Here is a 13,665-nt window from a genome sequence, read left to right as displayed (position 1 = left end):
GCACAAACAAATAAGTTTGAGAACCACTGATCTATTCAATTCCAGTAAAGAAACAGTCTCACCATAAGTTGCCCCTTTATACGCTCACCTTGACAACCAAGTCCAATTCTGGTCAATAAGGATATAGCACAAATGGAAATGATCCAGAGAAAGGCAACAAGCAATTGGAGGCCTGCACAGACTTTCACATGGTGAGATTAGAAGGAATGGGAATGGTAGGTTTAGAAAGGAGATGAATAAAAAGGTGACTTGATAGAGGTACGTAAAGTAACAGATGATGTAGAAAAGCTCAGCCAGGCTCTGTTATTTCTCCTCCCCCAATACAAGAAAAAGGGGACACCCAAAGAAAAGAAATTTAAAAAGGATCAAAGGAAACAGTTTTTTTCCTAAACACAATAACACACAAATGATCAGGTTAATCAGACATGTAAAAACACACTTCCTTTCATCAAGGAAACACAGCAGCTGTTTAACAGGACACAACAATCCTGCACAACAGCTTAGATCAGGAAGTGATGGAGAATGAAGCTGTTAGTTGAAAAGTCAGGGGGAATTTTGATGGATATAACCAGGGGCTACAAAGTAATACGGGTGGGGGATAATATTAGAAAATGTGGGGTGCTCTGATGACGGGTCAGAAATGGCTCATGTCTCAGCACATTTATTCAGTGTGAATCTGCTGCTCCCTTTGGGGGTGGGGGGGGATCATCACAATGAACTCGCCCCCTTCCTGTTCACTTGCATATTTTGCAACAACATTGTGGATAATAGCGTGCAGCTGCCACACATTGTTGAGCAAGGACTACTAGACAAAATGACCTAATCACCCCAGATGTGTAGAACTATTTGCGTTCCATAGAAGGGGGATATGAAACTTCTCAAAGGGGCACTACTGCACAGAATGTTGCAAGCCCCACCCCTCCAGCTTCCCACAACACCCCTCTCTCTAATGGTCTAGAGTAATTGTGGAACAGTGCTCCCATAGCAGCTACATACCGTTGTAGTGGTTGTGAGACGGCGTGATGGGATTGGACACTGGTCTGTGGCAGTGACAACCAGGGTGTAGCGTCCATGGCTGATCTCATAATCCAGCTCCTTCACAGTGCAGATCTGCCCCTGAAAAGACGCACAAGAGTGGTGGGTTGTCTAGTGTGAGGGAAACTAACCAAACAAACGGGAGAAATAGGGTAACAGCATGAAGAGATGAAGTTTTACTAACTGTGGTGCTGTTTATGTGAAAGGTGCCCACGATATTTCCCTCTGCGATGGCGTATGCAACTGTGCCGTTGGGCCCTTCATCACGATCCAGTGCCTTGATGGTAATGAGGGTGGCGTTGAGGGTGGCCGGGCCCTCATCCAGTGTGACTTCATACTGCTGTTGCTGGAACACTGGAGCATTATCATTCTCATCCAGGATAGTGACACACACTGTGGTAGTGGCCTGTGGGCAAAGAACTAACGCAGTTAGCGTCATGTGCTAAAAGAAATGTACAAGTCCTGGCTGCAAATCAATGATCTGGCTAGAGTGGGGTTGGTGGTGCAATGATCGCAGGATGGAGAATTCTTCTAGAGATAATAATAGTACATGTGAATTATTGCCAACAAAAAACGATGCTTTTCATATCTGTCGCACTTTTCATCTGAGGATCTCAAACCACCTTACAAACAATAGATAAGCATTTAACAAATCAGTAAACTGAGGCCCACAGAGGCTAAGTGCCTGTTGTCGCACAGACCTTGCCTAGTTTTGTTTCTTCAACTGTTTTACTATTGTTGGTAGCAACACTGGGAGTTGTACTGGAGACTCGTTGCTGTCTAACCCTGCTCAGAACAGGCCTACAGGACACTGTGGTTAAAAAGGAGGCACTGTTCTGTACCAGAGCTTCTATTGTTGTTACCAGTGATGGCAGCAACAATAGATAGAAAAAAGAAGTCTAATGTTGGCACTGCCAGAGTGAATCAGGGGAAGAGCTGGAAATAGGATGATGGATTTCCAGTCACATGATCTAACCGCTAAGCCACACTCGTCCACTGTTTAAGCAGAGTGTTCTTAGGACTCTTCCAACTTTTAATAACAGTGCCCAAGTGTCTGGAAATTTTTATTGCACAGTCTTTGTGGTCAGCGAATCACTGTAAGTTCTTCCAGTCATATCTCAATGGTAGATGATAACTGAAGTGCACAAGGACTGTCAGGATAAGAACTGTAAATCCATCAAAGTCTTCTTAATTATGCCCTTTCCTCTTTTAACAGGAGAAACATTTGACAAATGGCAAATGCACCGTAAGTCACACAGAGATGAGTTTCTCTTATCCCAGTGGCTGGTGATAGACAAGAACATTTCTCAGGTGGGACACTTGGCAGGGTGGCTGACTTTCCCCCTATGTCTCAATGGAATGCTCCTGTCCTCACCGGCCCAGTCTCTGAGCAAGAGAAACATTTTTACTCTGTCTTGTCACCTGCCACAGGAAATTTCACTCTGTAAGAAAGGCATGAAAGCGGAATGTGCCAATCTCACCCTGGCACAGGTCGATGATAGGGTGGGCGCAGTGACATTAGCAGCTGTGCATGTGACACAGGAAAGAGTTAGGGTAAATTAAAACAGGACAGTTGTGGGTCCCTCTGACCAGATTTTAGTTGCAAAAAACACTCGACTTTGTGCTAAATCTCTCCCTAATCAGAAGCCTCTTGTCCCTCAGGGAATAGTTTTCACAACAGCTCTGTAAAAATGTTGCAACAAAACCTCAAACCACACAATAGTCAGGTGGTTTCCTCTTTCCATTACAGACTCAAAATACGGGGCGAGTTGGAGAGTTTCTCTACAGGGTCGTACACTTCATTGGTTATGCACACTGAGCTGGCAGGCAGCGGGAGGGGCAGGAACACAGTCTCTACCCAATAACCTGTTGCAGTTTTACAGGACACTGCCACTAAACCTACATTTTATTGTTAAGATATCTCAACCACTCCTCCTCTTCTCTTTGTTCTTTCATCAGGTTCATAAACAACTTCCCCTTGACAGTGCCTGTCTGGTGCTGCAGGCAGAGGAGCTCTGTGACTAAGGGCTTGTCTACACTTACCGGAGGATTAATGCTGCGGCGATCGATGCATTGGCGGTCCATTTAGCAGGTCTAGTGAAGACCCGCTAAATTGACCGCTAATCGCTCTCCCTTCGACTCCTGTACTCCACCTGACCGAGAAGAGTAAGGGGAGTCGACCAGAGAGCATCTCCCGTCGATGTCGCGTAGTGTGGACCCCGCGGTAAATAGATCTAAGCTATATCGATTTGAGTTACGCTATTCACGTAACTCAAATTGCGTAGCTTAGATTGACTTTCCCCTGTAGTGTAGACAAGGCCTCAGCCAGTCATTACTTTCTTCCTCCAGTGACCCTAATGCTACACAAACACTAACCTTAACCCCCAACCCTAATGCCTGCCCTGGTCACCTCTCCTCTTGACAGTGCCCATTCGGTGCTGTAGCCAGATAGGCACTGTTTAGATTAACCTAACCCGTTTTGACCAGGAATAGGTAAATGATATTGCCTGAGACAGCCATTGTGTGGAGGAAGTCACAGTGCAAATCTCCAGCCAATATTGCTTCTGATCAGAAGCAGCCCCTGCTATTCCAATCCTGACCCGCTACATATCCCCAACTCTCTCAAAGCACCTCAGTCCTGACCTGCACTGTGATTTGCTGACTCATTTCAACCAAATGGGATCGAAGTATGCAAAGCAACTGGAAGGAGTGAGAGACAAGTAGCTCTGATGCCATAGTGTTCCTCTGCCTGGAGCCACAAATGACACTGTGTGGAAAACAGACTTTTCTGCTCTTCCGGTTTTCTGACTTGTCACCAAAATCAAAGGGATTCTTCCCACTGATGCCTAGAGCATTCCCTGGCATTTTAGAGTTGACTCATTCCTGGTCTTCTAAAGTTACTGCATTACAGACAGACAGACAGACAAAGGGAGAAATGCCAAGGAACTAAGTGTTAAGCTCCACTTTGCTTGGCCAATTAGCTTCGCTAACCTTGTTTGATCCTTGGGCCCAGTTTCTAGGTAACTCCAGCTGATTAGTTTAGTCACAATTTTGAGATGAAACAAGTGGAATTCATCAATTTTGGCTATATTTTACTTTGAGATTTTGAGCTTGTTTGAACCTGCAATTCAAAATGAAACTCAGACAACAGATGGGGAAGTTGCAAACTTAAGTGGATCAAAATCAAATGTTTTCTTGACACACCGTGAAGCAAAAGCAGTGAGTGCAAAACTTTCGCTCAGACTGGGAACAAGGTGAAGGCCCTTTTTACTCTACAAAAATGGAATGGTAACTGGGTCAGGGGGAAAACAGCAGGGCCCCTCAGAGAGATCACTTTATCTTACTCCAAATACTTAAACAGAAAGAGGACATTAGGTTTAAAAAAAAAAAAGAAGTGAAAATGTGACTTGCGTATGCAATGATGTGCAAAGAAGGCAGTTGCCCCAATCTCCACCTTGTAGGATGACGTGGGAACTGAAGCCACAGCCTGTAATAATATAGCTTTTATCTGATGGATAAGTCAAGATGTGGAATACAAAAATTCTAATAAAAGATAAGGATTTAGGATGCTCTGTCCTTTGAAGCAGAGATTTGCTCTGCCTGCGTAAGGCTCTTCACAAGGGCACCTCATGAACAGTCTAAAGAAAAAACAAACAAACAAAATTCCAAACATACCAACCAAGCCAGCAGATCTGGATCCCAGGCGGAGCTGGGAGGATGGTGCTTCCTGTTATGAGTACTTTTCTAGCACTGGGGGATGTGATATAGAAGTAGTTCTTTGAGGGGAGAATTGGGTTATAAAGTGCTGCGCACTGGCATGCAGTGATTGTGCAGCTACTGTTTTCAGACAGCTAAAGAGAAACATTACAGAACACTTGGAGTGGGAAGTGGGAGAAAAGAAATTGAGCCCCCCTGAACCTCACAACATCTACAGTATATACAATCAAAACTTAAGTGATTTACAGCGAAGGGGGGATACTGTATGTGGCTGGACAACTGAGAGATTTTTAAATGCAAATACTACACATAGTGGGACATGTGTTCTTGACACTACTGTTACAAGTAGTGAGGTTGGAGGAGGAGGAAGGGGAGGTTGATTAGTCAAGGTTCATTTGCTGTTGCGTATATTTTCCCATTCCTGCTTGCCATCTGAAACTATGCACGAGTTAGGCCCATTCTCAGTAGGGTACAAGATTTCTCTCCAGGCAAAACACAAGGGACAGGATTCATTATATGCCTCCCCACTAGCATCTTGGCACAGTTTCATTCCAAATGCATTTAGAAGCTTGCCTGGCATGGGGGAGGGTCTCTCCTTTACCACTCACCAGTTCACCATGTCACACAGCCCAGTCATATCTCCTAAACTGAGCAGGGTGACACCTGCATTATAACATCACCCACAATGGCCACTATGGGCCTGCCTTTGGAATAGTGCCATATGATGCATTACAGTGCAATGAGACAACATCAGTATTGCAATGCCGCACTCATAGAGTCTTTGCCCAATGTCTCCTGCCAGCACCTCCATTGACTTTCATAGTCCAGCTCTCCTGACCCACATTTCAAATTACTCTTTCCTTTTTCTGCCTTCTATCATCCTTTCTTCATGTGTTCTGAGATGCTCTTTCCAAAGAAGGCAAACTATTTTCTCTCATCCTCTGAAGGTTGGTTCTGTTGGGATCTGTACTGAGGTGGAATGGCCTCATTCCAGCGCAAAGCAGGCTAACTCACCCTGTTGGGCTCAGCTAAACTTACCTCTTCCTCCTCACAGGAAGTGCAGGGGTGTAGCAGGGTGATCACCCGCTCCTGCCCTGAAGGGCTTGAAATCAGCCCTGGGAGAGGGCTGAGGCTGCGAAAGGGCTGCTGGTAGGAAAAGCAGCAAGCCTCGGCTGATTGGGAACCAGCCACAGATGCGGCCATGCCCCAATCAGGGCCCAGCTGGCCCATATAAGAGGGCAATGGGCCAGGAGCACAGAGACACTTTCTCTCTAGCCTTTTGAGAGGGATGGACCTGGCTGCTGAGCAGGGTACCTAGACTGGAGCAGGGCTGGAGAAGGCCAGAGGAGCTGGGGAGCGCCAGCCTGGAAAACCCCCAGGCTGCAGGCCTTGCTAAAGGCCGAGAAGGTACTGGGGTTACAGAGGGGCAGCCCAAGGGTAGGCAGAGGCAGCAGGTCCAAACCCCCCTTGCCAGTGATGAGTGGCACTTACACTGCAGTCTGCCCTAGGGAACGGGGGCTAGGTGATGACTGGCAGTGGCCATAGACTGAGGCGAGGTGGGGATAGAGGGTGGGAGACCCAGATCTGTGAGCATACGGCCAAGGGGCAGCACTCCGGCCTGAAAGGGGCACCGGGGTCCAGGAGGGACTTGGGCCCAGCGGCAAGCGGGACACTGGCCTGCAGAGGGTGCTCCGGAGGCTGGAAACGCTAATTCCCTGGACGACCAGCAGGAGGTGCCGCAGGGGTGAGTCCCGCCGTTACAAGGGGGCAGTGCAGGAAGTATAAGAGCAGGGCCCTGCAGCTCCATTGGAGCCAGAACAGGTAAAGAGCCAGACGTCCTTCCAAGGGAGCTGAACCACCAGTGGAGCCCATGACTGGCTGCGGCGGGTGATGACTCCCCTGAGCCAGCCTGGAAGGAAGACCAGCTGCTGCCCCAGAAGACAGAGAGACTCAGAGAGGAAGTGGAGAATGAACGACATGGTGCAAAGACGAGGAGCCAGGCCCCCACGGCTGCAAAGCAGTCCCACCAGACAATGGTAGGAAGGATCCCAGGGAAACGAGGCAATGACTCAGCTGTGTGGGTGGAAGGCAGTGACCCCACGCTTCCCTGTCTACCCTGTGATGGGATCACCCATCACCTCTAGGGCCCTGGGCTGGGACCTGGTGGAGCAGGGTGGGCCTGGGTCTCCCACCCCTTGCCCCACACTTGGGGCTGAATGAGCACTAACCCCTAGACCCTTAGGCCTGAGCCATTGACTGCTGTTTGCTTAGCCCTTTCCCAGAAGGCCTTGGCCACTGACTGCTTATTTATGTAGCCCTCAGTTCCCCTCCCAGTCTGATGGAGATGGAGAAGCTGATAAAGTGGCTCTCCAAGAGCTAGCGACAGCAACAGGCAGTCCAGCTCCAGCAGCAACAGCAGCTCCTCCAACAGCTGGGCAACCAACAGTAACAGCTGATTCGGGAATTGGGGGCCCAGCATCAGGGCCGGCTCCAGGCACCAGTGAAGGAAGCAGGTGCCTGGGGCGGCCAATAGAAAGGGGCAGCACTCCGTCTGTTGTTGGGGCGGCACATCCGGGTCTGCGGCGGCAATTCGGCGGCGGGTCCTTCAGTCCCTCGCTTCCTCTTTGCTGGCACTTCGGCGGCAACTCAATCGCTCCGCTTCAGACTTCGGCAGCAACTCAATCTGTCCGTTTCAGACTTCGGCGGCAATTCGGCGGCGGGTCCTTCACTCCCTCTCTTCCTCTTTGGCGGCAGCTCAATCGGGTTTTTCTTTTTTTTTTCTTCGCTGCTTGGGGCCGCAAAAAAGCTGGAGCCGGCCCTGCCCAGCATCGAGATCAACAGCAGCAATGCCTGCAATAAATCGCTGCCATGCTGCCGGCCCCTGTGACACCAGGCCCCATGGGAGGGGCGATCCCGGCAGCCCTTCCTGCTCTTCTGTGCCTGACAATGACCCAGAGGCCTTTCTGGTCACATTTGAGTGGGTTGCCTCAGTGGCACAGTGGCTCCCTGAACAGTGGGCCAGTCTCCTAGCACCATATTTGACAGGCAACTGAAAAGCACGATCCTCGCCACCTTTGACATTACATCCAATACATTCTGGCAACATTTCTGGGGAGAGACATACCCACTGGGGGCCAGACTGCACATGGTCACGCAGCAGCTGAAGGACACCTGTTGGTGGTGGCTCTAGCCCAAGCAGTACACCAGGGTCGAGGTCACCAAACGGGTGGTCCTGGAGCAATTAATCACATCCTAGCGCCACAAGGAAGGGCATTGGTCCTCTGTCTTCAGCTGGAGACCCTGAGCAAAGCGGTCATCTTAATGGAAAACTATGTGGCCACCGAAAGCCCAGTCTGCCCTTGCTATCAGAACCCAACCCACAGACTTTCCAGCCAAAAGAGGAACAACCCCCAAATCAAGGAACTTCCCAAGCTGTTGGCCGAGATTGAGTGAGAGTCATACCAACAGGATCCTAGGTATTGGCGGCGGTCACCTGGAGAGTCAAGGAGGGCCACAGGGTCCACTGACCTAGTGAGGGAAACCCAGATGCCTGGAAGCCCGACCTTCTCGACAAGTCCCAGAGACCGGCTTAAGTGGTCAGAAATGGGCCGATGTTTCACCTGCAGCCGCCACGGCCATCTCTGCCGAGAGTGCCCCATGATGGACTGTGACTTCGGGCAAGTCTGGACCAGGGAGGCTCATGCTTGGAAACAGCCCTCCAGCAAACTGACGAGCCCTGTGGAAATTGACGGGATACGGGTCCCCATGCTCGTGGACTTGGGCTGCAGAGACTCGTCCGACAAGACCTCATCACCACCCCAAATCTGCAGTGGGAAGTCATCTCCTTAAATGTGTCCGTGGGGACATGAAGCTGTACCCCAGTGTCGGGGCCACCATGAGAGTGAATGGTGAGACCAGAACCATGACAGTTGGTCTGGCCTCGAGACTGGCCTACCCGGTCATCCTCGTCTGGGGCTGGACAGGATTTATGAAGATTCTATGCACTGAGAACCTCGAGCCAGGCAAACTGAAGCCCACATTCAAGTGGGACCTCCTCAAGGAAAAAGGGGAGACATCCAGTAATCCAGACACTGACATCGGGGGAGCCTGGGATGGTAAGCTTGATAGCCCTGACAAGAAGGCAGGCCCTGTTCACCAGCATGGGGAGCATCCACCAAACTCGAGCGCTGACTTTGGCTGAGATCAGTGAGAAGACCCTGTTCTGAGGAGTTGGGAGTATGAGCAACTGGCCAGCATAAACGGGAGGGTCACGGAGCCCCAATGAGCAATGCAGTACCCTTAGATTGAGCTAAAAGGGGACTGTCTATACCAAGCGGACCACAACCCGCAGATGCAAGAGGCCCAGACCCAGCTGGTAGTCCCCTGATGCCACAGGCAAACTGTCATGAGGCTCGCCCATAATGTCCCCACTGCTGGGCATTTGGGCCACAAAAGGAAGTTGGCCCAAATTTTGGCCTGTTTTTTTTGGCCAGGAATCCATTAGGAAGTCAAAGACTTTTGCAGCTCCTGCCCAGAGTGCCAGCTTGTCACTCCACAGGGAGCACCGAAGGCTCTGCTTCTCCCACTACCCATGGTGGGGGTTCCCTTTGAGAGGCTCACCATGGAGGTGGAGGGAATCCTTGAGAGGAGCATGGCCAGTTTCAGGTACATTCTGATGATCCTGGATTATGCTACCTGCTTCCCTGAAGCAAGCCCACTCTGTAATACCACAGCCCGGACCATTGCTGTGGAGATACTCAAGGTCTTTGCTTGAGTTGGCCTTCCTTGAGAAATCTTGACAGACCAGGGGATGAACTTCACATGAAAGCTGCTTAAACAAGTCTGCAACCTGTTGGGCATTGAGATGATTTGGATGTCTGTTTATCACCCTCAGATGGACAGCTTAGTTGAACGTTCAACTGAACCCTCAAGGGCATGCTTTGGAGATTCTCCCCAAGAGAGCTCCACTACAGTGACCAGCTCATCCCCACTCTGCTACTCGCAATCCAGGGAGTTCCCCAATTGTTAACTAAGCGCTCTTCATTTGAGCTGCTTTATGGGAGGCAGCCATGGGGAATCCTGAACCTGGCGGGTGAGAACTGGGAGCAGGCACCGTCTCTGTCGCAAGGTCTCCTGCACTATATCCTCTGTGGGACTGACTTGAGAAGGTGGGGGCCTTAGCATGCAAGAATCTCCACAATGCACAGAAGTCACGGGAGCAGGCTTACAACCAGGAAGCTTGGGGAAAGGGCCTTTGAGCCTGGAGATAGGGCTCTCCTGTTGCTCCTCTCTGAAAACTCAAAACTGCTTGCCCTGAGAGCAGGGGCCCTACAATGTTATCCTCCGAGTGGGGCCTGTTAACTACGAAATCTGGCAGCCGGACAAGAGAAAGAAACTACAGATGTATCATTTGAAACCCTGATGTGATTGAGAGGGGTTGCTGATTGCCCAGTATAGCCCTGAGCCAGAGTTGGGCCCAAGGGCTCCAGTCCTGACAGACTTTGAGGAACCCCAAATTGGTGACACCCTGATTCCCAAACAAAGGAAGCAAGTCAGGAGTCTATTAAAAGCATTCCCCAAGACCTTTATGGCCTGGCCAGGACAAACCACTCTTGTGCAGCATGTGATCCTGAGAACCCCGGGGGAGATCGTCTGAGAGAACACTCAGCCCCTGCCGTGGTGAATGTGAGAGATGGTGGAGAAAGAGGTCTGAGCAATGGTAGAACTGAGGGTGATTGAGGAGTCCCAGAGTGAGTGGCGTAGCTCCAGTGTTCTGGTCCCTCAGGTTCTGTAGAGACTTTAGGAGGGTGAATGCCATATCAAAGTTCGATGCATACCCGATGCCCCAAGTCAATGAATTGCTTGACTGGCTCAGCAAATCTTGCTAGACCTTCACAAAAGGGTACTGGCACATTCCGCTGGATCCAGCCTCCAAGGAGAAGACAGCCTTTGCCACCCCAGTGAGACTATACCAATTTACCAGGATGCCCTTCTGGCTCCATGGGGCTCCCTCCACCGTCCAGCAGTTTATGGACCATATCTTATGGCCCCATGGCACTTATGCCGCCATCTACTTGGACAACGTGGTCATGTATAGCAGTAACTGGGAGGACCATCTCAACAAGTGGCGGCCATCCTTCAAGCCTTACGCACAGCTGGACTCATGGTGAATCCCAGCAAATGCAAACTAGGCTGGGAGGAGACCACCTATCTAGGATACATTCTGGAGCGTGGTCAAGACCACCCCTCGTGGGTAAAGTCCAGGCCCTTCAGACCTATCCGCTGCTGCAACGAAAAAAGTTCCTGGAGCTGGCGAGCTATTACTGCCGCTTTGTCCCCAACTTCTCATTGATCCTAGCCCCCTTGACAGAACTTCTGAAGGACAGCCCTGACGAGTTCGCTGGACACAAGACCGTGCTCAAGCCTTCCAGGCACTTAAAGACCTCCTGTGACAACCCATGCTGTTCAGCACTGACTTCTCTCAAGAGTTCGTCCTTCAAACCAATGCCTAAGAAGTGTCTCTGGGAGCAGTCCTCTCCTGAGAAGGGGAGAATAGCACCCCATGATTTACATCAGTTGGAAGCTGTTTCCACACAAGTGCAACCACTCCGTGATTGAAAAGGAGGCCCTCACTGTCAAGTGGGCCGCAGAAGCCCTGCAATAGAGCCCCCTTTCCTCTAGTGACTGATCACTGCATGCTGCAAAGGAGACCAAACCATGGTTAATGAGGTGACATCTGATCCTCTTACCATATGCTTTCTCAGTTCAACACTGAGCCAGTAAAGGCACACAAACATGATTTCTTTTCCCGGTAGGGGGAAAGTGAATCTCAGTTCCTCGGGGATGGACTTAAGGGTGTGTGTGTGAGATGAGGTGGAATGGCCTCACTCTCGCACAGAGGGGGCTAACTCACCCTGTTGGCCTCAGCTAAACCCTTGCAGGAAGCATGGGGGCAGGGCCGGAAGTATAAGAGCAGGGCCCTGCAGTTCTGTTGGAGCCAGACGTCCTTCTCAGGGAGCCGAACCGCCAGCACAGCCCATGACCGGCTGTGGCGGGTGATGATTCCCCGGAGCCAGCTGCTGCCCCAGGAGACAGAGAGACCCAGAGAGGAAGTGGAGAATGAACTGCTTGGTGCAGAGATAAGGAACAAGGTCCCTGATGCTGCGGAACAGGGCCACCAAATGACAGTAAGAAGTAACCCAGGGAAACGAGGCATTGACTCAGCTGTGGTGCTTGGAGACAAGGCAGGGACCCCACGCTTCCGCACCAACCCTGTGATGGGATAACCTGTCACTTCCAGGGCCCTGGGGTGGGACTCAGTGGAGCAGTGTGGTCCTGGGTCTCCCTACCTCTGGCCCCCCACTCGGAGCTGGATGAGCACTAACCCTAGGCCTATAGGCCTGAGCCATTGACTGCTTGAATACTCAACCCTTAAGCCCGAAGGACTGATCCACTGACTGTCTGCTCTGCATGTCCCCATCTCTCCCCTGTCCAGGGGGCCTGAGCTACCACTTGCTCATGACTCAGCTGCAAGCCCGGGTGCCCGAAAGACCAACTCGGCATGAGTACCCATTCTCCGCAGCTGCCAAAGGGGGCCGTCCCTACCCCCGAGACACAGGACCCTTACAGGATCCAATAGTATCTCCTGAAGGGAAAAAAAAACATGATTACGCTAGGAAAGGGTCACTTACCAGGCAAAATGGACTCTGGATTCTGATCCTGAATGAGCCCCTCACACAATTTGTGCTTCAATCAACTCAGCTAGAAATTGGGTTCTTTAAAAAAGTACAAACTTCACTGAAACCTGGATAGTGCATCTGAGTTGTACTTTCTTGTGAGGAAAAGCATATTTTGAAGTGTCTAACTAGCTACCTCCAAATGTAACAAATCAGCCTCCTGCTACCCTAATCCACTTATTTTAAAACCAGTAACATATAAATGGAAAACAGAATGAAGTGCTGCATTTCACAGTTGTGTGTGTGCATGTGGCCACCTAATCTCTCAGTGCATGTGTTTTGTGTGCCATGGAAGTAGACAAGCTGAATTTAGCAGTCCTGCCCAGTCACAGTCCCCTGTTGATTTCAGGAAACCTGCAGGGATTGGACCATTGTGCTGAGCAGCACAAAGTTTCTTTTCTTCCTCTGACCTCCTGGGGGTGCTCTCAGCTCCTCTCTCAAATTACAGTATGCATTATCTCAGTGAAATTTCCTGTGTATGCAACTCTCTTGCTCCTTCTGTCTCAGGGTTGCTCCGAGTGCGCGTGTAAGATACAGGACAGAAAAATCCTGGAGAAGGGCTAGCTCCAATTTCAGTGAGTAAAGATGGATGTTTACCACAGTCATGCAATGAACGGCGTGTGGAAGGGCTGGGTGCTGCTCATCGCTCTCTACCTGGCTTTCTACCAAGGTAAAGTCAGATTGGTTTTCCTCTCCCCAAAAAGGAGAGGAAAGGAAAACCTAATTTTCTATCCACTTTCTGTATCCACCCTCTTTTTGTTTGCTCAGAAGTCAGAGGAATTCCAGCGTAGGTAGATATGTGTTATTTACTTTCTCACCTTCCTCCCTGTGTTAAGGTTCAAGGGAGATTTCTGGAAGGGGCTCTCTTCTGGGGATGGCTAAAGAGTGCTGTTTATGTGGGGGTAAGAAGGGGAGCTGTTGTGTTTGTTAAATTCTGCTCCCTGCAATTATTGTCCTCCCTTTTCCTTCACTTTGAACTAATTTGTGTGTCAGAACAAAGCCAAATGATAAACAAAACAACAGTGCTGGTCCCATAAAGGGATATCGAGAATGTGCAGAGATGAAGAGCTAGATTATTTTCTATTTGCTGCTTAACCCCAGCTCTTTTGGAGGTGTAAGCACAGCACATTTGCCCTGGGTTCTAGGTGAATAGAGTCTTTCATTATTAACAGAGTGG

At 50.0% G+C, this 13,665-nt stretch overlaps 2 protein-coding genes across 2 annotated transcripts in view; one reads left to right on the top strand and one right to left on the bottom strand.

Annotated features, from left to right (window-relative positions):
- The window catches only part of CDH23 (cadherin related 23), a 547,959-nt gene that overhangs the window by 44,579 nt on the left and 489,715 nt on the right, over positions 1 to 13,665 (bottom strand). The window contains exons 38-39 of the mRNA XM_065408191.1: positions 1,220 to 1,441; positions 997 to 1,116 (exon numbers count right to left, since the gene is read on the bottom strand). Of these exons, the coding sequence (XP_065264263.1) occupies positions 997 to 1,116; positions 1,220 to 1,441 (342 nt within the window). The remainder of the gene's footprint in view (positions 1 to 996; positions 1,117 to 1,219; positions 1,442 to 13,665) is intronic.
- The window catches only part of VSIR (V-set immunoregulatory receptor), a 47,466-nt gene continuing 46,724 nt past the window's right edge, over positions 12,924 to 13,665 (top strand). The window contains exon 1 of the mRNA XM_065407226.1: positions 12,924 to 13,158. Coding sequence (XP_065263298.1) covers positions 13,074 to 13,158 — 85 coding nt within the window. The 5' untranslated portion in view covers positions 12,924 to 13,073. The remainder of the gene's footprint in view (positions 13,159 to 13,665) is intronic.

Source organism: Emys orbicularis, chromosome 7 (genome assembly GCF_028017835.1).
Source record: "Emys orbicularis isolate rEmyOrb1 chromosome 7, rEmyOrb1.hap1, whole genome shotgun sequence".
Classification (NCBI taxonomy): Eukaryota; Metazoa; Chordata; order Testudines; family Emydidae; genus Emys; species Emys orbicularis.
The sequence above is the reverse complement of the archived record's forward strand: the minus strand, read 5'-3'. Positions and strand labels throughout refer to the sequence as shown.